General features: G+C 44.9%; 2 protein-coding genes across 2 annotated transcripts; both read left to right on the forward strand.

Moving 5' to 3' along the window:
- Positions 1–1,216: 1,216 nt before the first annotated feature.
- On the forward strand, positions 1,217–13,823 carry LOC130834442 (zinc finger protein 620-like). The gene is made up of 7 exons (XM_057704611.1): positions 1,217–1,240; positions 5,486–5,639; positions 6,117–6,230; positions 8,017–8,495; positions 11,023–11,056; positions 13,352–13,399; positions 13,801–13,823. Exons 1-5 carry the CDS (start codon positions 1,217–1,219, stop codon positions 11,053–11,055), a joined length of 804 nt encoding a protein of 267 aa, XP_057560594.1. The 3' UTR covers position 11,056; positions 13,352–13,399; positions 13,801–13,823.
- A 1,075-nt stretch (positions 13,824–14,898) lies between these two features.
- On the forward strand, positions 14,899–26,567 carry ZNF621 (zinc finger protein 621). The gene is made up of 4 exons (XM_057706142.1): positions 14,899–14,977; positions 22,269–22,395; positions 22,975–23,079; positions 24,149–26,567. The coding sequence occupies exons 1-4, from the start codon at positions 14,954–14,956 to the stop codon at positions 25,207–25,209; spliced, it is 1,317 nt and encodes a 438-aa protein (XP_057562125.1). The 5' UTR covers positions 14,899–14,953; the 3' UTR covers positions 25,210–26,567.
- The last annotated feature ends 544 nt before the right edge of the window (positions 26,568–27,111 follow it).

A 27,111-nucleotide genomic window follows, 5' to 3' on the forward strand; every position in this document is an offset into this window, starting at 1 on the left:
GAGGCGGCTCGGCGCCTTTGTGGTTTGGGCTGGCCTGAGAGCCTTGACCTGGAAGAGCCTGGCCGGGGAGGCCCGGGACGTGGGCCCGAGTCCCTCCGTATCGCCCGTGTCCCTGCCCGCGGTGGCGGGTTCGTTCGTCGTCCTCCGGGCGTCGTTCCGCGCCCGCCTCTGTGCCCCGCATCTTTGTTGGTGGCTGGAGATGTCGGCGCCGCCTGCTTCCCGCCGCTCCGCGCGGGTCTGCTCCCAGAATCACCCACCGGTCCACTGGAGCTTCTTCTTCCTGCTTTGACCTGCTGCCAAGACTCCACCTGCATTTTGTGCTGCAGACACCCTCTCGGTCCAGGCACCCCCTGCCCGCTTTTTCTCCAGAAGAAACCTCTCTTGATCATCGGGTCAAAGTTAGAGTCCAGGGTGCACTGAACTCAGCTTCGGCTAGTACAGAGGTGATGCGGCCACTGAAAGGGAGAATGAGAGAGTAGGGAGGGGGCGAGTGGAGGCTCAGTAGAGCAGGGAAATCGAGTGAAACCCGTCTTGGTTTGCTAACTGGCACTTACGCAAGTTAGGCTCCTACCCCCTCCCACAGAGACTGGGAGACAGAGGCCCTATCTTAAGGAGTTGGCCGGAAGAAGCACTACATTCTTTTGACAGCCTTGAATTTTCTCAGGCAGACCCTCTAAGAGGGGGTAGGGTCATCCTAGGGATGTGGCCTTGAACTGTTAGAGATGATAAGGTTTTGTTCAAGTCTTCATAGGCCAAGGTTCGAAGGCCTAGCAGAGAAAAGGCTCAGAGGAGCCTAGCTAGAGTCTGGTAAGGACAGAACCTTTGTCAGTGGTCAGGGTCACTGGACACATTCAGTAAAAATTATTTTCTCTTCCAACCCAAGCAGTCCCCGAGGCCAGGATTCTCCTCTAGCCGAGACTCAGTTCTGGATAATGGAATATTGTGGCATATTTTGAGAAGCCTCGTGCCTTGCCAGCAAGTGGATGGAGCAGTGGGTGAGGGGAGGGGCCAGGCTACCATGGAGTGGTAGGACAGTCATTGTTCTAAGAGTTAATGGAGTCCAGGGATGGTGGTGAGAGATGTGAAAGGGAGTAATGGACATATGGGCTGCAAAAGAGGGTCGGTTTTACTCGGAGCTCTTTTCTCCTTACTTAGATCTGAGACTCTTCCTTTTCCCAAATCAGAGAGCAGTTCAGGAAGCCAGGGGACAGCAGCCATGCTTCAGACAGTGTGGTCCCAGGTGAGCTGGCTTCCTGACAGCTTTTCTTAGATCAGCTCTCAGAGAAGTCTGCGCCAGACTCAGGCCTGACTTGGGTTCCCCTTTGCCAGGCAGTTATGGCAGGTGTGGATTTGTGTCTACGCAGGTGAAAGTGTGTTTGGGGAAAAGTGGTTTGGGGTGAGATGAGATTATCCCCAGTAGGAGATACCTTTGGCTGCAGAGAGGACATGATTTTCAGAAGGACATGATTTCAGAAGGACATTTTCAGAGGACATGATTTCCATTTAATTGCATGAGGTGGCAGCACCTGCCAGTAAAATTTTCTGGGAGCTGGAAATCCACATCAGTTTCCACAGATGAAGTCTACCAACAGGCAGGTCTCCTGTGCCAGGAGTTCACACCTGTTCTTGGAGGCCGTGGAACTTAGAAGAATTTGGAAGACACCTTCCGGATACTAGATGAGTAGAGCATGAATCTAGGAGGGACGGCAGGAGGACTGCAAAACCAATGACATTAGGCAGTTCAGACAATTGTGGGGGAAACAGAGGAGGACTGAGTAGTGCAGCAGAGGCTGTGGAGTGTGGAGCCAGAGAATTCTGTGTCATTAAAATGCTTTCCAGCTCCCAGGAGAAACTGTACAGGTATTGGTTATGGGCTTTTCTAGCTGTGTGGCCTCAGATTACTTCTAAACCTCTTTGGCTTCTGTTTCCTCAATTGTAAAGTGAGGAACATAACAGTACCAATCTCAGAAATGAACATGAAAAGCGATGTTGCTTATAAAGCCTCAGCACAGTTTCTAGCACCTGTTAAGCTCCCATAAATCTTAGCTATTATGTAAAGACCATTTAAGTGACTAGTGCAAGGAAGTTTAATTAATGAATAAAAATTGATTGCAACAGTGTCATACATTTTAAAACATTAGTTCTTCCTTTTGGATTGCTCTTGCTATCTAGATGTTTCTGTTTGGTTTCAATACCTATATGTATGTGTAGTTACACAAGGGAGCTGGGCTGGAGCAATGTGCAGCAGATGCGCAGGTGCAGGAGGCTTTGATTCTGTAGTGGGTGAAAGGCCCCCATCACTGGGCATTTGAGACAGCAGAGGAAAAGTCTCTGGATACTGTAGCACCTGTGGTCACAGAAGAGAAGCCATTCCTGGTTCAGTTACTATCCAGGCCCTCTGTCATGTAGTTGAACTAACTGAAGATGCCTTTGTAATTAAAACATTTCTGGGTAGAAGCACTGAATTTCTCCAGGTTGGGCCTGGAACACACATCCAGGTATATGGTGGGAAAGGGCTCTACAGATAAATGTTAATGGCTCCTTCCCTACACTGTGCCACACATTGGAGTCCAAGCAGCACTTATATCTCTAAAAACAACACATTTAGAAAACAAACTCGTAAGCACTTATTATGTGCCAGGCACTACTGTAAACACTTTGCCAATCCATGAATTCATTTAATTATTAACCTTCAGCAGCCCTTTGTGGTTGGGACCACCATCATACCCATTTCACAGCCAATGAAACAGGCAAAGCAACTTCCTGCTGGCCCCACAGTTACTAAGTGGTACAGCTAGGTTTTTGAACCGGATGGTCAATGCTGTCAACCCATACACATTCGGGCCATTGAAGTGATGGGCACCACTCTTCCAATTTTCAGTCCTCCCACATTGGTGTAGACACAGAATCCAGGCCTCTGGGAACATGTGGAGCAATGGACCCCCCACTACCTGGAAGGGGAACAAGAAGTAGTAAACGCCAGAGAAGCCTGGGTACTTCCCAGGATTGTAACCATTCTGCGGCTTGAGCCAGCCGGCCGACCGCCCCAGAGGAGCTACCGAGTAGGGGCGCCGCAGGACCCGAGCCTCTGGCCAGCAACTCTGTCCCTTCCGTCTCCCAAAGGAGGGACAGGGCAGCTGCGGCCGGGATAGGGAGCCACGGTGATGGGAAACTTCCCAGGTTCCTAGAGAGGAGGGGAGACGGTCAACCCACTTGCGACTGAGCCTGTGGAGAGCTTTCCCAGAGGCCGGCGGCTGGTAGCTTTCCCACGCTTTCTCTGCGCCTGCGCCGCGCGGGGCTAGAGGTTTCCTGGGATGCGGGTGCCGGTGTCCCGGTGACAGATTCGCTTTCACCGGACGTAGTACCGGGTTCTCCAAACCCTTTGCCTTTGTGGTGAGGGAGTAGCGAAATGGAAAGGGGCCAGGGCGGACAGAAGGTATTTGCGAGGTGCGAGGCAGCAACGCTCTTAACCCGTGCCTCTTTATTTTCCTTTCAGTGTCGCATCTCAGGACCCGCAGGGCAGTGTGAGAAGCAAAGACGCCTGCCACGCTCCAGATCACCCGGCGCCCGGTGAGCGAGCATCCTCTCAGCCTCTGTGGCCCCCCTTCCCTGCCCTCTCATCCTTTTGGTGTCAAGAGAGCAGGTGTCAGCTCTGCATCTAGATCCAGGTCCAGGCCTGTGGCTTCCATTGTGCATCTGTCATTGTCGGGTGTGTTTGGAGAAGGGGGGCAGTTAAGGGGTGGCAAAATGAGAATTCCCAAACTAAGTAAGACATAATGAGGATAGAAAAAAAACAAGTGAGTGTGGGGGGATTGGCTGGGAAAGATTTGGCAATTTGGGTTGAAAAATGGAAATGCACTAAAAAAGTGGAAATTTGCATCACAGCGTAGGAGGAAGACCCTTTTCACTTCTGTCCACAAGATTGAAGAAGTCTTTGCTTGGATAAAGCAATTCTAGTAATGTTTTTGTAGAATCCTAGGGCTCACCTCTCTGCTTCTCTTCTCTTTGGGATTGGTGTCCTTCATTGCCTGATACCCAGTATCTTGGAAACTGTTATTTTATGTAATTTGTCTTATTTTGGTTCAGGCAGGAGGATAAATCTGATCACTTTGACTCCATCTAGACAAGAAGTGCAAGTTTTTCCTCAGCATTTAAAAAACATGACCCCTTTTACTTTGCCATCTCCACTCCCCAGTCTTGGTGTATGTTTTTTTCCTTCTCTGAAAGCCTTTAAGATCTTTTTTTATGTCTCTTTTTTTCCAAGGCTTCCCAGTGATGTGCTTTTATGTAGGTATTTTTTATTCATTGCCCCATGTACTCTGGGGGGTCCTCTCTCCTCCCTGCTGCTTTTTAAAAAATTTTTAATTAAGTAAGTAATTTTGGCTGCGTTGGGTCTTCGTTGCTGCATGTGGGCTTTCTCCCTGTTGCGGCGAGTGGTGGCTTCTCTTGTTGTGGAGCACGGGCTCTAGGCACTTGAGCTTCAGTAGTTGCATCACGCAGGCTCAATAGTTGTGGCACACGGGCATAGTTGCTCCACGGCATGTGGAATCTTCCCAGACCAGGGATCAAACCTGTGTCCCCTGCATTGGCAGGTGGATTCTTTTTTTTTTTTAAAGCTCTTTATTGGAATATAATTGCTTTACACTGTTGTGCCAGTTTTTGAGGTAAACCAAAGTGAATCAGCTGTATTTATACATATATTCCCTCAGGTGGATTCTTAACCACTGTGCCACCAGGGAATTCCCCTCTCTGGTGCTTTTAAACAGAATATTTTACCAAGTTATAAATCAACTATACGTCAATCAAAAATCAAAAAACAAAACACAAAAACAAACTTCCTGTTAAATAAATAAAAACTAAAAAAAAAAAAAAAGAATATTTTACCAAGTTATAAAAAACAGTTCACACTTAAAAAATATCTGGAGCTCATCCTTGGTTCTGTGGTGTGAGTCAAGTTCCTTCTTGTTTGCTTCCTCCTCCACCAGCAGTTAAGATTCAGCTTTCCTTGCTTTTCTATATCAGTTACCATTTATCCTTTTTCTGCTTTCAAAATTCTGTTAACACGTCTAGTGTGATTTGACTCTTCTCCTGTTGGGCCATTGTGTTACTCTGACCTTAGTGGGATTATGGAGGGAGTAGAGATCAGTACAAAAGTGCCATGGGCTGTGTTTACACAGATGTCCCTTGTGCATGTGCACACAAAGCCCTGTAGGGGAGAGGAGCCAGAGGGACGCACAGGCACACAGAGCAGGACACAGTGGCGTCGACACGGAGATCAGCCGGTGAAGGCAGGGCTTTGCTGGGGGTGACCACAAGGGGTGCTGTGAGTCTGGGGCTCCACGGTTGATGAGGGCAACGCTGACTGAGGGTTGGCCCCTGCAGGGAGGTGGGTAGGGGGGTTGAACACTGGATAGCCATCCTCGGCAACACTACCAGCCCCAATAAGTCTCTGCCCTGATACTTAGGCTCCTCTGCCCTCACACAGGGCTGGAGCAGGAACCTCTTGTTTCAGGAGCCAGTGACCTTTGAGGACATGGCCATGTGTTTCACCCAGAATGAATGGGCCAGCCTGAAGCCTGCGCAGGGGGCCTTGTACAGGGAGGTGATGCTGGAGAATTATGCAAATGTGGCTTCCCTGGGTGAGACATCTCTCCTCCCTGCTCTTGTCTGCCTCTGCCCTTTGAGCACCCTGGCTTCTTTTTTCCTTTGACTTTGTGGGGTCTGTAATAACCCTCATGGGCAGCTGCTCTGAAGGCTGAGCTCCCCAGAGGCTGCTGGGCGGGGAGAGCCCTGGGGTTCTCAGGTTTTGACATCACTATCCCTCTCACCCTGGGAGGGACCCTGCCCCGTGCACGGAGGGAAATGAAGAGCTGTCGGGAGCTCAGCAGAGCCTTTGCCTCTGTCTTCAAGTTCTCTGAATATTTGAAACTTGAGTAGAGGATTATTCCAAGACTCTGCCCTGCTTTGTGGGAATTTTCTGTCCTCTAAGATGCACAGGCTGACTTCACTTTGTTTCTCCCCACCTGGCTCAGTGGAGAAAGATAAAGAGAGCTGAAAGCAGACCCTGCTTCGTGATTCCCTTTACCTTTCTCTTCTATTTCTTTCTTCCTGGGCAGCTTTTTCATTCACCAGACCTGTTCTGGTCTCTCAGCTGGAGCGAGGGGAACTGCCATGGGGCCTCAATCCCTGGGAACCCATGGGCAGGGAGGCCCTCAGCAGAGTCTGTCCAGGTGAGTATGAGACCCTACCTTTTTTGCTTAGCCTGCTTTCTTGTTGTCACATTTCAATGTGCACAGAGTGTTTCTTCTCTTGTGAGACTGTTTTCATTCCTCTGGAATCGTTACATGTGATTCTCTGCATTTATAGTGGTTGCCTCCCTGAAGTGAGGAAGGGCCATTCTCTTCCAGGAAGGACAGGGCTGCAAGATTTCTTTGCATTTTCACATTTGCCTCTCCACCTCACCACCTGCCAAGGGACATCGTCTCAGCAGCTCTTTGCACCCTGTTGTGTGGAAACATTTTATTTTTCCGACAGTTTGTTTTTGCAAAGATGAAGATGTCAGCCACCTTATGAGGAAAATAGACTTCTGGGGGCCTGTCTGGCAATCTGCATATTCAAAGGGTACATTATTTGTATGGGAAATTGAAGTATGAGTTCCCAAACACTGACTTAAATTTAAAAAATGTATTTTTATAATGGAAATTTTCACACAGATGCAGACACCAGCCAAACACACCCAATGTATCCCTCACCCCAACAGTCCACCTATATCCTGCCATTCTTGTTTCATCTTCCTGCCACGGACACTTAAAAATATATGTATTTTTAACAGATGAATTTTTGAAGCAAAACTTGTTGTAAATGAAAGGTGAATGGCTTCTTCATTTTGAAAAGTATTGAAATGAGAATTAAAAATAACGACATAATGTGCATGTGTGTATATCTATCTATCTATCTATCTATCTATCTATCTATCTATCTATCTATCTATCTATACACATATATAGCCTTTGTTATTCTGCTTCACCCATTCTCTGCCTGTTAAAATTTCCTGTGCTCTTCAGACTCTTTACAGAGAATGTCCATTAATAATGCACATCACTCCCCCCACGCCCCACTCCAGCCTCATGTGTTTTTAACCTAAGACTTCAGGTTATCTGGGTTAAAAAAATATTTTCTAAACAGTTTGCTTGTAAACACATGAGATTTTGCTCTGGCCCAGTGCTGATGATTATATTAATTTTTCCTTTCTAGTTAGTTTAGGATTTCACATTCCATATTGCCATGTTAAACTATATACACATCCTGTATAGTGTTTTAGGAAAAAGGACAAGAATCATTACCTGGTCGTCTCTAGGACTGATGTCCATTCTTGGAAGGGTCTTTCACACGTCCAGTGCTCTTTTATTTTAGAGGCAAGCCTGCACGTCGTTGCCTTTCCTCCTGGATGCTGTGGTGTTTGCCCTGCGTGGTCTCCTCAGCCGCAGCATAGGAGCCTGCTGCTTTACTAGAGCCAACCTGATGTCAGAGGTCGGGTCTCTCTCAAAGATGATGACATGGATAATGTTTTTAAAAATAAGCAGCTCTTAAGGAATTTCAGCCGTGGGACCTTTTGTAGTACTTGAGCCACTTGACTGTCTGTTTTTCTCCAGTCTTGGTGGTCTTCCTCTCACTAGGGCTCTCCATTCAGCACATCTTTACCTCTGCCCTGATCCATCCCATCCACTTGGGGGAAAGCAATTAGTCCTTCAGTTGGCCCTAGTTAACAGTCTCTGCATCTTCAAGTCTTCACACTCTTTATGGGAATGCTCCTGGCCTTGCTGGCCTCTTTCATAGAGTCTTCCACTTGTGGGGCTCTGCTGTGTGGTAGTCTTTGGCCATTTGGTGTACATATTGGAAAATACTCCCCTACTTAGGGCAAATCAGAACCACTTGATCCTGTTTCCCCTTTTGCATAAGTATTTTCTTTTTGTGATATTGGGGGCTGACACTTGTATTTTCTTTTCGTGACATCAGGCTGGGAGGCCAGAACTGACAAGGAAGAATCACCTCCAAAGGAACACATTTCCAAAGAAGCTGAGTCCCACAGACTGACATTAGGAAGCCTGCCAGGGAGTGTTCTCCAGCACCTTGGCTTCAGGAGCCACCCAGAGCAGCACAGACACTGGATGGTTAAGAGGACAGTGCTAAAGAGGAGAGATCTCACAGATGGGTCCACCAGGTGTCAGGACGCCTGTGCTGTGGAGATCAGGGAGAAGTGTGAGAAACTGGTGAAAAACATTTGTGTTAGTACACAACTCACTACGGATCAGACAATTCCTATTCTTAGCGGTCAGCTATCTTATGAGTGTGGAAAATGTGACAGTCTGTGCAAGTCCGCCATCCGATGCCACAGACACCACAGATGTCAGAGATGTCACACTGGTGAAAAGTCTTTTGAATGCAAAGAATGCGGAAGATACTCCAGATATAATTCCTTACTTCTCTGGCATCAGGTAATCCATAGTGGGAAGAAACTATTTAAATGCAAAGAATGTGGGAAAGGTCTAAGTTCAGATATGGCCTTGATCCAGCATCAGAGAATCCACACTGGAGAAAAGCCCTATGAGTGTCAGGAGTGTAGCAAGGCCTTCAGCAGCAGCTCTGTCTTCCTGCAGCACCAGAGGTTCCACACTGGGGAGAAACTCCATGAGTGCAGCAAATGTTGGAAAGCTTTTAGCTGTAGCTCAGGTTTCATCGTCCATCAGCGAATGCACACTGGGGAGAAACCCTACAAATGTAAAGAGTGTGGGAAATGATTAAGCTCCAACACAGCCCTGACTCAGCATCAGCGAGTCCACACCATGGAGAAACCTTTTGAATGTAAGGAGTGTGGGAAGGCCTTCAATCAGAAAATCACCCTGGTTCAGCATGAGCATGTCCACACTGGTGAGAAATCTTACGAGTGTAAGGTGTGTGGGAAAAACCTTTAGCTGGTGTGGAAGTTTCATTCTGCATCAGAAACTCTACATGCAGAAGACATCTGTCCAAGAGTAGCCCTCTCCACAGATAGGCTCACAGTTCCTCTTCTTGTTTCTCTCCATCTTCGTGCTTTTAATCAGTGTCATCACTGCCTTTCCTGACCTGTGCTAATTCTGAACCATCTGCTGCTTCTTTCTGCATACCTGCGATGCCTGCTTCTCTGCCTGTCCCACTAAAATGTTTAATTCATACTCTCAGCTTCCATCATGAAACTGTCCTCAGGTTCTCTGAACGCTTCTTTCCCCAACATGGACTCTCATTACAGGTGGAAAAGACAAGAAACAAACCCCCAAACATAAACATCAAAGGAAGGTTTCCATATTGAAAGGATACACCAAGTGCCCAGCAAGATGGATTGGGGGAAACCTACATCAAAGAACATCACTGTGAATGATCAAAGCACCAAGTTTAAAGAGGAGATGCTAAAATGTTTCTAGAGAGAGAAAACAAAAGATCAGGGGTAGGAATAGTATTGGATTTCTCAACGGCAATCTTGACAGTTAGATGACAATGGTGTATGCCTTTGACATTCCAAGGGAAATGATTTCCATCAGAATTTTATACCCTCAAGTGTGAGTATAAAATAAAGGCATTTCAGACCTTGTAGCTCTTAAAACTTTATCTCCCCTATGTCCTTTCTCAGCAACCCTAAACAAGCAGTAAGAAAAAGGCAAGGTATATGGACCCTCTATTACAATCTGTATAGTGGAAGTCTCTTAAACTCAAAAACAGAGGGGCCCTGTCCATGTGGAGCCATCTGCATCTTGGAGGACAGTCCTAAGAGAGTGCAGACTTCCAGAGACCTACCTTGGGTGCAGTGCCTACCCTCACTATTTCTGATTCTGCAGTGACTCTTTGCCACTCACTTGTAGTCTGTGCCTTTGCAGAAATGGGGTGTATGTACCCTTTGAATCAGATGCAAGGCCCTATAGTCTTAAATTTGTCCATCTCATTACTGTTCCAAGTGACCTCACATCAGCAAACATTTCCTTGCAATTTCTTCTAGTAATTTTTTTATGATCCTAGAAGAAGCCACCATTATTTTCTGTTACCTGTGGTTACAAGAGAAGTAAATATGTTCTGTTGTAGCATCCACTCGTGCAGACAGCTTGACTTTGCCCACTGCAGGAAGCAGAGGGTAGTGATTAATCATTCAGAGCCAGGCCAACTTTGGTATGAACCCAGGCGTGTGACTTTGGTTAAGTTATGGAAACTGCACTAATTTTCTTATCTGTAAAATAGGGATGACCGTCTACCTCATAGGATTGTGTTAAGGATTAACTGCATTAATATATATAGAAGTGGTTAGAACAGTGACTGGAGCATTATTTATTATCATAATGTCATGGGTAAATTTTCACTTATGTATATAGTAGTGAAACAATCACCACGATCAAGATAATAAACATAGCCATACACCCCAAACTTTGCTTATACCCTTTTGTAATTCCTCCCTCTTGGCTCTCCCCAAGCAACCACTGATCTGCCTCTGTCACTGTGGGGTTTTTGTTTGTTTGTTTTGGCTGCGCCTTGTGGCTTGTGGGATCTTAGTTCCCCGACAAGGGACTGGACCTGCATCCTCTGCCGTGAAAGTGCAGAGTCCTAACCACTAGACCACCAGGGAATTCCCTCCATCACTTTGGATTAGCTTTCCTTTTCTAGGATGTTATATAAATATTATCACCCTGTATGTACTCTTCTTTTTGCTCTGGTGTCTTTCTCAGCTTAATGTTTTTGTTTGCCAAATCCTAACCACTAGGCCACCACTGGGAACTCCACTCAGCATAATTATTTTGAGATTCACCCATGTTGCATATAATCAGCGATTCATTCCTTTCTATTGTTGGGTAGTATTCTACTATGGCTATATCTCCATCTATTTGTTCATTTACCTCTTGATGGGCATTTGAGTTATTTCCAGTTTTTGGCTATTACAAATAAAGCTGCTGTGAACATTTGTGTTCAAGTGTTTGTAAGGATGTATGCTTTTATTTCTCTTAGGTAAACACCAGGAGTGGAATGGCTGAGTCATAAGGTATGTGTATATTCAACTTTTTTTTTTTTTTTTTTTTTTGGCACACGGGCTTAGTTGCTCTGCGGCATGTGGGATCTTCCTGGAGCTAGGATCAAACCCGTGACCTCTGCATTGGCAGGCGGACTCTTAACCACTGCGCCACCTAGGAAGCCCATATATTCAACTTTTTAAGTATCTTCAGACTGTTCTACAAAGAAGTTGTGCCACTTTACCTTCCTGCTAGCATTGTGTGAGAGTTCCACCTCTAAGACATCTTTGCCTACACTCAATATTGTTAGCATTTTTAATTTTAGCTATTATAATAAGTGTGTAATTCTATCTCATTAAGGTTTTATTTTGCTTTCCCTAATGAGGTTGAGCATGTTTTCATGTGTTTACTTGCCTTCCATTATGTCTTTTTTGGTAGAGTCTCTGTTTATATCTTTTGCCTATGTTTTTATTGGGTTTTCTTTTTCTTGATCTTTGAGAGGTCTTTAGATATTATAGATACAGGTCCTTTTTCATATATGTGATTTCCAAACATTTTCTCCCAGCCTGTGGTTTGTCTTTTCATTCTCTTAACGGTATCTTTTGAAGAGCAGAAGATTTTAATATTGATGATGTCTAATTTATCACTTAGTTCCTTTATGGATTTCATTGGCATATTTAAGAAATCTTTGCCTTACCCAATTTTACAAAGGCTTTTTCCTGTTTTTCCTTCTAGGAGTTTTATAGTTTTAGATTTTACATTTATTCTGTCATCTTTTTTGAATTAAACTCTGTATAGGGTGTGAGGTATGGATCCAAGTTCCTTCCTCCCTCTCTCGTGCTCCCTTTCTTTGAAAATGGGTAACCTGTTGTAGCATCATTGTCCATATATGTGTGGGTCTAGTTCTAGATTCTGTTTTGTTCCATTGATCTATTTGTCCATCTTGATGCCGTTAACACGCTGCATTAATTACTACAATTTTTCTGTGTTGAAGTCATATATTGTTAGTCCTCCTACTTTGTTTTTTGCCAAAGTTGTTTTGGCATTTCTAGGTCCTTTGCATTTCCCTATGAATGTTAGAATCAATTTGTCAGTTTCTACAAAATATATCGTGGGATTTTGATTGAGATTGTATTGAATCTATAGATCAATTTTGGTATAATTGAAATCTTAACTGTAGAGAGTCTTTTGACTTGTGAACATGGTAAATCTCTCCATTTATTTAGATTTTTATTATTTCAGCAATGTTTTGTAATTTTTACTGTATAGGTCTTTCACAATTTTATCAGATTTATGTCTGTTTCCCATTTTTGATGTTATTATAATAGTAAATTTCCAATTTTGTTCTTGGTATGTAGAAATATAATTGACTTTTGTATTTTGGCCTTGTATCATGCAAACTTGCATAACTCACTTACTAGTTCTAGTAACATTTCGTAGGTTCCTGTGGTTTTTCTGACCTTGAGAATCATGTCCACGATCAACAACAATTTTACTTCTTCCTTACCAATTCTGGATGCATTTTCTTTCTTTTTCTTATCTTATTGTACTGGCCAGTGGCTGGGGCTGGGGTGTTTTTATGGAGAGCATCTTTTTGGCATTAGGTACCTAATGTAGGGGCAGGGAGAAAAAGATACCTAATGTACTCTTTATAACAGGACTTCCTTATGCTATAGTTGGTCAGTAACTAAGTCTAATTCCTATGAAAGGAGTAACAAACTCCAGGGATAGAGTCATATACACAGATATCCAGGGTCATTCTGTCTTCCAGCAGTGGGAGGCCAGTTTCCCTTTTTAGCTCTGAAGTGCTTGGTGAGTAGGAACTAAATATATGGTACTGTGTTCAGCAGACCTACTGGTGTTCAAAGGAAAGTCTGTTCATGATGGCAACCACATTGGCAATAAATGGTCACTGAAGTAAGGCTACTGTTGACCCACTGATTTTCAGAAGCATTGTCACTGTAGTGAGGCACTTGCTAATTGGCTGTGGTCCAGTGGGCAGGACTGTCATTGATTGGCTAGCTTTCAAGGGCATTTGTCATTGATTGGCTCATGTTCTAAAGCTTGGGACTGCTATTGATTTGATAACTCTCAGAAGCATAGTTGTAGGGGTCACCAAAGTAAGACCGTCACTTATTGGCTGATTTTCAGAACGTGTATTGACGGGAAGTTATGTAAATTAACAGCATTTACTTGTTAAGGGCAATTACTTGTTCATGGCTTGGGACTTTGGTCAAAGAACAGTCTTTTCCTTTCTTGAATCTGAAAAACAGTACTTTTAATGTTTCAATTCTCAGCACCCCCCCCCCCCCCCTTTCTTTCCTCAGCCAGACCTGCAGGAGAGACTGTAAGGGATTACCCAGATATTTGTGGAGGTATGATTTTTTTTTTCAGCCAGTGTTGAAATTTAAGTCATTTGCCAGTTAACTAGGCGGAATAGGTGTAAACTACATAATTTTTGTAATTAATTGGAGAAAGCTAAACACAGGACATTTAGGGAGTCCTGCCAAAGTCAACACAGGACAAAATCATTTAATATAGGACATGTATATACAGGATGACTGGCAACCTTAGTCACTATTACTTTGGTTCTTAAATGAATCTGCCCTGAAAGGTCCCACACACCTCTAGGTCCTAGGAAGGGAAAGGGCTTTAAAAAGTTAGATGGGAACCATGGTTTTCCTAAGGGCTGCCCAGCCTAGGACCCAAGCAGGATCCCTGGCGTGGGTCTCTAAGAGATGACACAACAGGAGCCATTCTCCCCACACCTGCACAGCCCCGGCTCCAGGCGACCCACGGAATAAAGGCGGCCGACAGCTGATTGGGGCAGTCCGTTTACCCGGGGCCCCAGTAGGGCCCAGAGACCGAGATCTGAGCAGAGCGAGGCGGCATCAGCGCCGCCACACCCTACCCCAGTCGGCACAGCGGTTGGAACACAGGTGAGCAGTGAACCGGCGGCTACAGCGGCGGTGCGGCTCGCGCCAGTGACGTCGAGGCCAAGAGCCCGCCCTAAGCCCCGCCCCTCGGGTCACGTGAGGCCGCGCCGCGGGACCACCGAGATGGGCAGCCTCCGGGCGGCCTAGAGGGGCGCTGGACGCCTACGCTCGCTTCCGTATCGGCTTCTGGAGACCCAGTTCTTGGGGTTCTGAGGGGAAGAGGGTGGGTGCCAGCGAGTTATTCGTGCCAGTCTCGTCCGGCGCCGGCTTCCTCGCTTTCCCTAGCGGCTCGTCAGCACCCCGCCCCTGAACTCGCCTCTCCGGTGCTCGGGTGTCTGGGCCTCGCAGAAGCCGCCGAGGTGGCTGCGGGGCCTCCTAAGAGCCCTGGTCCCGTCCCTTGCCCACCGAGGCGTGATCCTCTTTTTTGTCCTAAAGAAGTTGGCCCAACAGCCACCCGTGCCCGGTACTGAAGTTTGTGATGTTTGGGGTCTCCTACTTCCTTGGGTGGAGACCGTTGGGATCTCCTGTCACCATCACCCACTGGAACACTGAGTATTTTAACTCAATCCAGATCCAGCCACCCCTGTCCCCCTTCTCCAAAGGCACATTTTTGGGGTCAGTGTCATGGTCCCTATAAGCGCGTTTTTAGGTTTTTGTTTGTTCAGACCCAGCACTGTAGGGACAGGATTCGTCTTGGATCCCTGGTCCACTCGATGTGAATGGGCCCAGGAACGCTCTTGGGCAGAGCAGGCAGATGGTGGGTTGTCCCGAGGACCAGGCAGAGCAATCCATTTGGAGGTTGGGGCGATTAGCCAGGGGCTGATAGAGTCTCCTGCCAGTGCTGGAAACGAGGAGACGAGACGGAAGACTCTAGGCGGCTGTGGGTGATGTAGCACAGGAACTATTGCACTCATGGCTCTTCTTCTCTTAGCTTTTAAGGTTCTTGCTTTTCCAAACCCAGAAGACAGTGCACGGAGCCAGGGAACATCAGCCATGCTCGAAACCACTTGGCCTCAGGTGAGCTGAGCTTCTTTTCAGTCTTTTAAAAATCACATTAACTATCAGGTAATCAGGAAAGGACCAAGAAGACCTAACTTGGCCAGGCTATGGTTTCCCTCTTGAGGCCATCCCCAGGGCTATGGTTGTAAATACATGGTGGAGGAAATAAGAGTTATCACTACCTTTGTGTAGTGATGAGTTTGGAGGCCTAGGTTTAAGTGGGAAAGGGGAGACTCAAGCCAAAAAATTCCCCCTGAATGTGGAAATCCAGATCATGTTCTACAAATAAAAGTTACCTGCACAGATATGGAAAACAACCTTACCAAAGGGGAAGTGGGTTGGAGGTGGGGGATAAATTAGGAATAGGGAATTAAAAAAAAAAAAAAAGGTTGCCTGCGGAGATCAGAGAAATTCTTCATTGAAGAGGTTGCTCCACAAATAGTAGATGTATCCCAGGGAAACTAGCATTGTTCTTTCTGTATGTGCTTTCTAAGTGCTAGGTACATAGTACTGAATAATGCAGACAAGTTGTCTTGCTCATGGAGGATACTTTTACCAAAAACAAGTAAGTTACCAAATTCACCTGTTGCTAAAATACAGTGCTTCGTAAAAGTGTGGTCCATAGATGGGCAGCATCAGGATCACCTGTGTGCTCATTAGAATTGCAGATTGTTAGGTCCCACCCTAGAGGCAGAGTGAGATTGGGGAGGAGGGTAAATGGGGTCAGGAATCTAGTGTAACAAGCTCTCCAGGTGATTCTTATGCATCTTCTCAAATTTGAGAAGCCCCAAAGAAGTTACCTTCAAAGGTAGCGGTCAGGGAAGCCCTCATGGAGGTGGTCACATGAGGTTGAGACCTGAAGGGTGAGGTAGAAATCGTCTTGAGAAGTACTGGAGAAAGAGCTAAAGAAGAGCTTTCCAGAGAGGATAGCAAATGCATCGGCCCTGAGGTGGGAAAGAAAGCTGGGGGTATTCTAGAGACAGGGAGAGGTCAAAGGAAGTAGTTCATTGGGAGGTGGAACAGCTAGGCACATGTCTTGGAGGTCGTTGTGAAGACTTTAGTTTCCCTTCTGGATTCCGTAGGAAGATGCTAAAGGATTTTAAGCAGGGGAGGTGAAAGGGTTAGATTTATATATTAAAAAGGTTTTCGGCCCATAGCGGTGAGTTGGTTGCAGAAGAGTGTGTCATTTAGGGAGATGTTGCAGTCCAGGTAAAAGATTGAGTATTGCTCTCCCTGCCCCTCCCCTTTCTTTTTCAGTAGACTTAATTTTTTTAGAGTCGTTTTAGGTTCATAGCAAAATTGAGCAAAAAGCACAGAGTCCCAGTTTGCTTCCTGGCTTCACCCATGTGGAGCCTCCCCCATTATCAGAGCGATACATTAGTTACAGTTGATGAACCTACACTGATACATTACAGTCACCCAAAGTCCATAGCTTGCATTAGGGTTCACTCTTGGTGTTGTACATTCTGTGGGTTACAAATGTATAGTGGCAAGTATCTGTTATGGTAGTATCACACAGAGCCTCCTCACAGGCTCTAAAAATCCTCTGTGCTCTGCCCTCTCTGACAACTGTTGATCTTTTTGCCTTTCTCAGAAGGTTGTGTAGTTAATATCATACCTTTTCATAGTGGTTTCATGCACTTAGTAGTATTCATTTAAGGTTCGTGTGTGACTTTTCATGACTTGATAGCTTATTTCTTTTTAGCACTGAATAATATTCCATTGATTGTACCACAGTTTATTTCTCCATTCACCTCCTGAAGGACATCTTGGTTACTTCCAAGTTTTGGCAATTATGAGTAAAGCTGCTGTAAACATCCTTGTGCAGGTTTTTGTATGGACATAAGTGTTCAACTCATTGGGAAGATACCAAGCAGCACGATTGCTGGATCATATGGTAAGAGTATGTTTAGTTTTGTAAGAAGCTGTTAAACTGTCTTCCAAAGTGGCTGCACCAGTTTATATTCCCACCAGCAATAAATAAGAGTTTGTGTTGCTCTGCATCCTTGCTAGCATTTGGTATTGTCAGTGTTTTGGATTTTGGCCATTCTGATAGGTGTGTAGTGGTATCTCATTGTTTTAATTTGCATTTCCCTGAAGACATATGTTGTAGAGCATCTTTTCATATACTAGTTTGCCATCTGTATAGCTTCTTTGGTGAGATATCTGTTCAGCTCTTTTGCCCATTTTTTAAGTCAGGTTGTTCATTTTCTTATTGAGTTTTAAGAGTTCTTTATATAGTCCTTTATCATGTGTGTCTTTTAAAATGTTTTCTCACTGTCTGTGGCTTGTAGTCTCATTTTCTTGAAGTATTGTACTTTTAAGGTAGGGTTTAATTCCCCCTCATCTTTTCTTTCAAAAATGTATTTCCTTCAAAACCTTCTCAGCTAGTCTTTCACACTTACTTTTTTCAGATTACTTTAAATGATCCCCTACCCTTGCATAAATCTCATTGATTTTTTGGTGGGGAAGTGGATTTTATTGAATTCATAGGCAAAATTGGGGATAATTGATTCTTTACAAGTTTGATTCTTCCTATTCAGAAACAGTGTATGTTCCACTTTTTTCAGTTCCTCTTTTATTTATTTTAATAAACATTTAGTTTTCTTCATCTTGGTTTTGCAGGTTTTTATGTCCATTTTTAGTTATTTGCATATGGATGGCATCTTATTTCCTCCCATTTTGTCTTCTAAGTATTAATGGTGGTATTTAGGAAAGCTAATCATTTTGGTTCACTTATCCTATACCTAGCTCACTTAATGAATTCTTTTGTCAGTTTTAAATGTTTTTCGTTTATTCTCTTGGGTCTTTGATATTCTTTAGGCAGATAGCTATTTCATCTGCAAGCAAAGGTGTTTGTTTCTTCCTTTCCTATATTTATGCTCCTTCTCCAGTCTTTCACAGAAAGTAGAACCTCAGCACATAGCAAATTATCAGCCATCAGCTTCAATGGATTTGCTCTGGCATTTCACTGTTAAGGTGGTATTTGCTGTTGTTCTGTTCTGACCTTCTTCATAAATGTAAACATTTTTATTTGTGATCAAACCATTTTTGAAATGAATTCTCTCAGCAAATTCATATTAATCATCTTGTATCTGCCAGGCAGATGTACTGTGCGCTACTAAACCAATCATGAACAAAACAGAATCCTTGCCTCATGACTTACATCCTGGTAGGGGGGAGATAGACAATAAAAATATAATTTGTCAGATGATGAAAAATACTGTGGAGAAAAATAAAATAAGGTGAGGTGCATAGGGACCATGCACAGGAGGAAGAAGAATGTTATTGACAACCTGACTGTCTTAAAACAGTAAGTTCTTTAATAATAGGGACTCATGATACCTGGGGATATTTGATAGCAGATGTGAAGAACAGTTTGGGGAGGAAGATGGTACTGGGAGGAGAGAGTTGTGACAACAGCTCTGAAGTTGTGAGGTTTGAATTGCTGGAAGCAGCGGTGAACTCTTTGGTTTACCTGTGAGCCTGTGGTCGTTGTCCTCAGAGGCCCTTAATGCCTTGTTGCTGAAGCAGTGATTACTCACAGGACATCATGGTTCTGTCTCATGTTTGGATTTGGGGCTCAAGCTATTTGGGGGGCTCTTTGGACCTCATCACTGCCCAGTTTGAGGGTCAACTCTCCCTTTGAGAAGTTTCTAAATTTGTTCTTCTCTCACTGTCTCCTTTCAACTGAGTTCCCTAGTTCTTGTTTGCGAAGGACCGCCTCATGAGGACCTGAGTGTAGTGTCAGTAGAGTGGCTGGGAGCAGTTTAAGTTGCTAGCATTTATGCTTGGGGTATGTTTCTTCCCTGCTTCCTCCAGGAGCAGTTGTGAGAGCATTCCCTTCTCCCTGTCTCCTCTGCTGACTCCAGTGCACAGGCTGCGGGGAGAGGTTGGGACACTCAAAGAATTAGGGGCTTAGCTGAGCCCCTGTGGGTAGGCGTTTTCCTTTTCATTGACTGGAAAGAACAAGGCTGACTGCATAGGGTAGTGAGAATCTCGTAGGAGACGGAATCATCTGTGGGGTCATCAAGGTGAGAAGGTGCAGAAGTCAGGAAACCCCTCCAGGCTGAGCCCAGTCTCTGTGGTCTGCACTGTGCTGCCTGTAGAAGCAGAGAAGGTAGCCAGTGAACGCCGCTAGAAACTGCTCCTGCATCTCATGGAAGATGCAGAGGCTCTGGCTCCTAGGATGGTGTGTGCAATATTGAAATAGCTGACTGCTCAGTGTAGATTGGGGGAGGGGCCCCACGTGGCCTGGAGGGAGCATGGTAAAGATGGCATGACAAGTGATTTTGGAAATTGGGGGTTTGAAAAGCTGTTTTCCAAAGATGGGGCAACACCAGGTTATGATGAGGTTCAGGGGTGAGCCGTGTGTTCAGAGAAGTTCATGAGCCCTGTGTCGGAGGCAGCTTGCTCTGTGGGAAGAGCCCAGGCTTGCTGTTTGATGGGTTTCGGTTGAAGTCCCAGCTCTGTCACTTCCTGGCTGTGTGATCTTGGGCAAAGTAATGAATTTTTCTGAACCTTAGTTTCATCCTTTGAAAAATGGGAGTAATAACTCTGACTTCATGTATATGTTGTAAAGAGTAAATAAAAGACAAGATTTTTTTGTAAGATTTTTTTGATGTGGGCCATTTTTAAAGTCTTTATTGAATTTGTTACGATACTGCTTCTGTTTTATGTTTTTGTTTTTTTGGCCATGAGGAATGTGGGATCTTAGCTCCCTGACCAGGGATTGAACCCACATCCCTGCATTGGAAGAGGAAGTCTTAACCGCTGGACCACCAGGGAAGTATCAAAGACAAGATTTAAAAGTTCCCACTTAGGAGCCTGGTGCCTAGGGGCTAATCCACAAATATAAGTTCCCGTCACTCTTGGAAAGATGGAGGTGGCCCAGGGGAGGCAGAGGGGGCACACTTTGGCAGGTGGGACAGAGCTCAAGACAGGGGGATGTGCCTGTGCCCAGAGACAGCACATGGCCTACCTTCTTTGAAGACAGGTAGTTCCGAGGAGAGGCCAGAATAGGCAGACTGCAGGTTTCCTTCAAGAGAGCTAGCTTTCTGATAAGGTAAGAAGGTATAAAAAGAAATTTGTAAAATACTGGGACTATTTTTTTTCAATTTTTATTTTATTATGGAGTATAGTTGATTAACAATGTTGTGTTAGTTTCAGGTGTACAGCAAAATGATTCAGTTATACATATACAAGTATCTATTCTTTTTTCAAATTCTTTTCCCATTTAGGTTATTAAAGAATATTGAACAAGTTCCTGTGCTATACAGTGGGTCTTTGTTGGATATCTGTTTTAAATATAGCAGTGTGTACATGTCAATCCCAAACTCCCAGTCTGTCCCTCGCCCCACCACCCCCAGCCCTCTGGTAACCATAAGTTCATTCTCTAAGTCTGTGAGTCTGTTTCTGTTTTGTAAATAACTTCATTTGTATCATTTTTTTTTTTTAGATTCCATGTGTATATATGCAATATCATATGATATTTGTCTTTCTCTGTCTGACTTACTTCACTTAGTATGATAATCTCCAGGTCCATGCATGTTGCTGCAAATGGCATTATTTCATTCTTTTAAATGGCTGAGTAATATTCCATTGTATATATGTACCACATCTTCTTTATCTGTTCATCTGTCGATGGACATTAGGTTGCTTCCATGTCTTGGCTATTGTAAACAGTGCTGCTATGAACATTGGGGTTCATATATCCTTTAGAACCTTGTTTTTCTCTGGATATATGCCCAAGAGTGGGATTGCTGGGTTATATGGCAACTCTATTTTTACTTTTTTAAGGAACCTCCGTACTGTTCTCCATAGTGTCTGTACCAATTTACATTCCCACCAGCAGTGTAGTAGCATTCCTTTTTCTCCACACCCTCTCTAGCATTTATTGTTTGTACACTTTTTGTTGATACACCTCAAACCAGTCTGAATGGGTATCTCATTGTAGTTTTGATTTGCATTTCTCTAATAATCAGTGATGTTGAGTATCTTTTCATGTGTGTCTTGGACATCTGTATGTCTTCTTTGGAGAAATGTCTATTTAGGTCTTCTGCCCATTTTTTGATTGGGTTGTTTGTTTTTTTGATATTGAGTTGCATGAACTGTTTGTAAATTTTGGAGATTAATCCCTTGTCAGTCACATAGTTTGCAAATACTTTCTCCCATTCTGTGGGTTGTCTTTTTGTTTTGTTTATGGTTTCCTTTGCTGTGCAAAAGCTTTTGAGTTTAATTAGGTCCCATTTGTTTATTTTTTGTTTTTATTTCCATTACTCTAGGACATGGATCGAAAAAGATCTTGCTGCGATTTATGTCAGAGAGTGTTCTGCCTGTGTTTTCCGCTAAGAGGTTTTTTTTTGTTGTTGTTATTGTTTTAATTTATTTATTTATTGGCTGCGGTGGGTCTCCATTGCTGCATGTGGGCTTTCTCTAGTTGTGGTGAGTGGGGGGCTACTCTTCGTTGCAGAGCATGGGCTCTAGGCACATGGGCTTCAGTAGTTGTGGTTCGTGGGCTCAACAGTTGTGGCTCACAGGCTCTAGAGCACAGGCTCAGTAGTTGTGGCACACGGGCTTAGTTGCTCTGCAGCATGTGGGATCTTCCCGGACCAGGGCTCAAACCTGTGTTCCCTGCGTTGGCAGACAGATTCTTAACCAATGTGCCACCAGGGAATTCCCGTCCTCTAAGAGTTTTATAGTATCTGGTCTTACATTTAGGTCTTTAATCCATTTTGAGTTTATTTTTGTGTATGGTGTTAAAGAATGTTCTAACTTCATTTTTTTATGTGAAGCTGTACTGAGACTGTTTCTAGGGATTGGCCCATTTGTGCATAGTGAAAGCTGTCAGGGAAGGCCAGGGAGAAGCTGGGGCAGGGAACACATGCGGCCGTGTATGTGTGCTTTGGCTGAGTAGAGACAGAGAGAGTGGTTAATGTACAAAAAATAAGGTGACAGATTACAAATACATGAGGGCAGCCGGTGCTAGAGGGACACATCTGTGGAGACAGGAACATAGGGGTTGATGCAGTTACCAGGTAGGAGAGCCCCAGATGCCAGGCTATGAGGTTGGGAGGACAGTTTGGAGCCCCAGAGCTGAATAGGTGGGGAGCGTTGTCATTCCAAGTTTGGAGGTGGGAATGTTGGCTGAGGGCTGGCCTCTGGCTGGGGTGCTGAGTGCTCTTGTCCATGAGCAGACCTTCCATGGGGCTCAGAGTCACAGACCCTGGCAGGTCCATCTCTTCCCTGCAGCTCAGACTACCCCGCTCTGGCCCTTGCTCAGGGCTTCAGCAGGAACCTGTTGTTTCAGGAACCAGTGACCTTTGAGGATGTGGCTGTGTACTTCACCCAGAACCAGTGGGCCAGCCTGGAGCCTGCGCAGAGGGCCCTGTACAGGGAGGTGATGCTGGAGAATTATGCAAATATGGCTTCCCTGGGTAGGTCTTTCTCAGTGGCCCTCTTTGATAGTTTGACTTCTTCCTCAGACATCTTGGGGATTCTAGTAGTCCTTAGGTTTAATGGCTCCAGAGGGGAGTTCTGCTTTCATCAGCCTCTGGAGATGCTCGGTGGGGAAATCCCAGGTTCCCTTTGGCTTTGAAATTGGACTTCATGACTTCCCAGGGAAGAGCATGGTTCTGGACCCTGAGGGAAAGGACTCTCGTGGGTGCCTCCCGGGAGACTTCTATTCCTCCATCCTTCCAGTGTTGTGGGTGTGGGCCCTCTCCTGCATGGAGGACCCTCCCAGGATATCAGTACATACATTCTTCCTGAGGGGGTTTCCTTTCTTCTGAGTCAGGGCGAGCTTGCAGTTTCTTCCTGAGGAGAATCACTTTCTCCCTGGCCGTACCTTGGAGCTCAGTTTGGACCCCTTCCTCGGAACCCCTGGATGGTTCGTTGGTCCCCTGGGCAGTCCACGTTTCCCCTCCCCAACTAGCCCATGATGGGGTGGGCAGAGAGATCTCAGGAACAGCTCTGGATGTCTCCCCTCAACTTGTCTCTCTTTCCTGCTGGAGAAGCATTTCCGTTCCCCACACCTGTTCTGATCTCCCAGCTGGAGAGAGGGGAAGCACCGTGGGGCGCAGATCCCTGGGAAGCAGAGACTTTACGAGGCATCTGTCCAGGTGAGTAGGAGGACCTAGTGCTTTCGGTTTTGTCTTTCTGGATTACTAGAAATGTTTCTCCTGTGGCAGAGAGCAAAGCTCCCTGTGCTTCATAAGGTAGTACTTAGTACACCCTCTGACCTGCATTGAGTTCTGGTTCTGAGCCCGGAAGGACCAGTCCCTAGGAGTGCACGGCTGCACACTGTCCACATCCACATGGCTATCCTCCCACAGAAAAGCTGTGACCCACAACCTCCAAAACCACCTCTTTTCTCACTTACCAGGGAAAATATTTAATTTTATGCCAGTTTTCATGGCAGAGAAGTAGAGTTTCAGCCATACTTTAAGGAAAATAATGATTCTGTGGGTCAAACTGATTTATCTGTGCCTTAGCTATGATTTTATTTGCCTCTTTAGTGTTTAAATCATGTTTAGTATTTAAAAGTTCCTGATCTTGAGGTTTACATTGTATTTGTTTTATATGGGGCCATAGAGGAAAGGGCAGGAATATTCCCTCAATACCACACCCAACACACACACACCCACCCTAAAATTTTCTGGAGACTGCTTACCGTGATGTTGTAAATAGCGGTTCCTTTAGCAGTAATACCACAGTGGCCTATACCTCTCCTATCAACTTGTGTTCTGGCTGACTTTCTGAAAGAAATAATCTCTTACCCCAGAATATTATGTGGATTTTTTTTTAATTGGCCACCCTGTGCGGCTTGCAGGATCTTAGTTCCCTAACCAGGGATCGAACCTGTGGCCCCTGCAGTGGAAGTGTGGCGTTCTAACCACTGGACCGCCGGGGCCGTCCCCTTCCCATTCTCACTCTGCACATTTCACCTGCCCTGGTTCATTCCCCGCCCTTCCTTATAGGAGGCACTTCCTGGCCTGTTTCCAGTGTCATTACTTCTCCAGTTGTTATTGGTTTTCTTTTTTTTTCTTGCTCATCTTCCTTCATGGATGCTTGTAGCCATCTCGTGGGTATATTTAAAAAAATCACATCCTGCAAGAGAAAATCAGGATCACTGGATCTTGTTTCCCTTCCAGTTCAATAATGAGGAGCACTTGTGGTTTCTTTGGTCAGGTGATGAGTCCTGGACCAAGACAGAAGAGCCAGCGGTAAAGCAGGAAGCCTTTGAAGAAACAGAGGCGCACAGCATGCCAGTGGGAGGGCTTCTCAGAAACGTGTCTCAGCACTTTGATTTTAAAAGCAAGGCAGCCTGGCAGACTTTCAGCCTGAATCCCAATCTGATACTTCGAGGTGGAATGAAGTTCTACAAATGTAAAGAATGTGGGAAAATCTTCAGATATAACTCAAAGCTCCTTCGGCATCAGATGAGCCACACTGGGGAAAAGCCCTTCAAATGTAAGGAATGTGGCAAAGCTTTCAAGTCCAGCTATGACTGTATCGTCCACGAGAAAAATCACATTGGTGAAGGGCCCTACGAATGTAAGGAGTGTGGCAAAGGTCTGAGTTCCAACACAGCCTTGACCCAGCATCAGAGGATCCACACGGGGGAGAAGCCCTACGCGTGTAAGGAGTGCGGCAAGGCTTTCCGTCGGAGCGCGGCCTACCTTCAGCATCAGAGGCTACACACTGGGGAGAAACTCTATAAGTGTAAGGAGTGTTGGAAAGCTTTTGGGTGTAGGTCACTTTTTATTGTCCACCAGAGAATTCACACGGGGGAGAAACCCTACCAGTGTAAGGAGTGTGGCAAGGCCTTCACCCAGAAGATCGCCTCCATTCAGCATCAGAGAGTTCACACTGGAGAGAAGCCTTATGAGTGTAAGGTGTGTGGGAAAGCCTTCAAGTGGTATGGTAGCTTCGTTCAGCATCAGAAATTGCACCCCGTGGAGAAGAAGCCCGGCAAGGCTCTCAGGCCATCGCTGCTGAGTCCCCAGGGCCCCTCTTCAACCTTAGCTCCTGTGCCTCTCCAGGGTCCCTGCTCTGCTCCAGCTGTGGCCGTGCCTCCACTGGCCTTGCCACATGCCGTCCTTATTCCTGCCTCTGGGCCTGTGTTCATGCTGCTGCCCGCCTCTGGAGTACCTTCTTCTCCTGTCCAAATTGTACGAGTCTTCCAGGGTCATCCTCCCACTGTGAAGCCTTCCCCAGTTATTCTGACCCCTTCTCCTAACCCCTCGTGAGCTCTGTCTTGGCACTTCTCTGGTTGTTACACACAGCAAATCTCCAGCCTAACTTAAGCTTGATTTGTAGCTTTTATACCATACATGTGTTGCAGCTGTTTTACCATAAACCCTGTTGTAATGGAGACATATTTAAAGACTGTGTTTATATAGTATTTTCTGGGTAGAAAATGGAAATACTTGACTTTCATATTGGTCGCTTTCAGGCTTGAACAGTAATGGCCGTATCTGCGTTGCGGGGCTGCTGGTGGTTGAAGTGTTGGTAGGATGCTTTGTTGAATTAGAGATGTTTGAGAGAGAGGACATCCACATATTAGGCCCCTGTGATTAGAGAGAAGCAGCCTGGGAGAAACAAAGGAGGCATTTAAGATCTGTCAGAGTTGAGAATTGGAATAAGCTTCCAACCATGGCCTTTAGAAATGAGTGCAGATTGTTCAGTGGATGAAGGTGTGGTGTATTCATGCAGTTGAAGTTGGGTTGCCCTTGACGTAGATCATTGAGGACCTCATATGCCTCTGCAAAAACATCATCTGAAATAATCAGTAAAAAAAAACAAGTGTGCAGTGATAGCAATCATTTATATGATTGATAGCAGTCATGTCTTTAAACATGAAGTCTTTTTTTTTAATCTTTAGTTTTGCTCTTGTTATCTAGATGTTTCCTTGTAACTTTGGTTTCCTAAGTAAATACACATCAAGGCATTCATCTTTGCTCCGTCCGTTGTATACATTTTTCTTGGTGTGCATTCTGGTTTCCTGTTTGTAAGCACTGGTTTCTGCATTTACTTTTCTCCAGGTAGCATGAATTGTAAATATAAATTTGGCAAGTTACTAAAGAAATAGGAGCAACCGATTTGGGGGAAATCTGAATATGCCTGCAAAGCTGGGTTTTTAGGAATAAAGAGGGCTGTGTGATGGGTCAGTGGTTAAGCTTATGTGACAGGTCAGTGAAGAGGAATTTTGGATTGCTCTTGCTCTTGACCTTCGATGAGGGTCTTTTATAACTAGGTAAAGGACTGCTTGAAGTAATTCCTGGAAAGAGAACTTGAGTTACGCGTTACAGGCACACACTGTTTTATCGTACTTCACTTTATCCGTTTCGCAGATACTGTTTTTTACAAATTGAAGGTTTATAAACACCACGTTGTCGGATAATGGTTAAGATTTTTTAGCAATAAAGTATTTTTTAAATTAAGGTATTTCTTTTTTTTTAGATGATGCTATTACATGCTTCATAGACTAAAGTGTAAAACACTTTTATATGCACTAGGAAACCAAAAAATTCGTGTGACTTGCTTTCTTGCTATATTTGCTTTATTGTGGTGCTCTGGGACCGAACCTGCAGTATCTCCAAGGTCTGCCTGTATTAGCAGTAGCATAAAGGAAATCCTTAAATGTTGATCTCAGGTGCCATACATTTTTTTTAAAGTTGCTTTTGCTATCTACATGTGTCTCCACTGCAGTTAACAGAAGAACCTTTAAATTAGTGGTTCTTTAACTTTACCACGTGTCTGAATAACCTGGTGTAAAATGAGTAATTTTCTGGCCTAAGTCTTAGAGATTCTGATTTTGGAATTCCATGGTGATGCCCAGAGCTTTAGTGTGGACCGCACTTTGAGAGAGGTACCATGAGCAGCAGATGCCTGGAGGCTGTTTGGGGAGGCATTTGTTGGTAAAGGGCTTGCCCTATTTCACAGTGATCTCAGGAGAAAGACCTCTAAAAGCAGTTTGGGTGGTGTCCATTTAGAATAGAGAAAAGCAAGTGAAATTTGGTCTGTAGGAAAAGAAACAAAGGGGCAAAGAGAACTGATGTGGCCTATGAAGAATTCTTGAGGTCTCCACTACCAGGAGGTTCGTGGGGATTGACAGTGGTTACCTTTTGCTGTTTGTGTTGTTTATTTGC

Source organism: Hippopotamus amphibius, chromosome 13, assembly GCF_030028045.1.
Source record: "Hippopotamus amphibius kiboko isolate mHipAmp2 chromosome 13, mHipAmp2.hap2, whole genome shotgun sequence".
NCBI lineage: Eukaryota > Metazoa > Chordata > Mammalia > Artiodactyla > Hippopotamidae > Hippopotamus > Hippopotamus amphibius.

Coding starts and splice junctions, on each gene's coding strand:
- LOC130834442 (XM_057704611.1), top strand. CDS start 1,217: ATGCTTCAGACAGTGTGGTCCCAG. Junction 6,231..8,016: donor CCTCAGCAGAGTCTGTCCAG/GTGAGTATGAGA, acceptor TCGTGACATCAG/GCTGGGAGGCCAGAACTGAC. Junction 8,496..11,022: donor CCTTACTTCTCTGGCATCAG/GTAATCCATAGT, acceptor TATTTCTCTTAG/GTAAACACCAGGAGTGGAAT.
- ZNF621 (XM_057706142.1), top strand. CDS start 14,954: ATGCTCGAAACCACTTGGCCTCAG. Junction 14,978..22,268: donor TCGAAACCACTTGGCCTCAG/GTGAGCTGAGCT, acceptor CTGTTGTTTCAG/GAACCAGTGACCTTTGAGGA. Junction 23,080..24,148: donor TTTACGAGGCATCTGTCCAG/GTGAGTAGGAGG, acceptor TTCTTTGGTCAG/GTGATGAGTCCTGGACCAAG.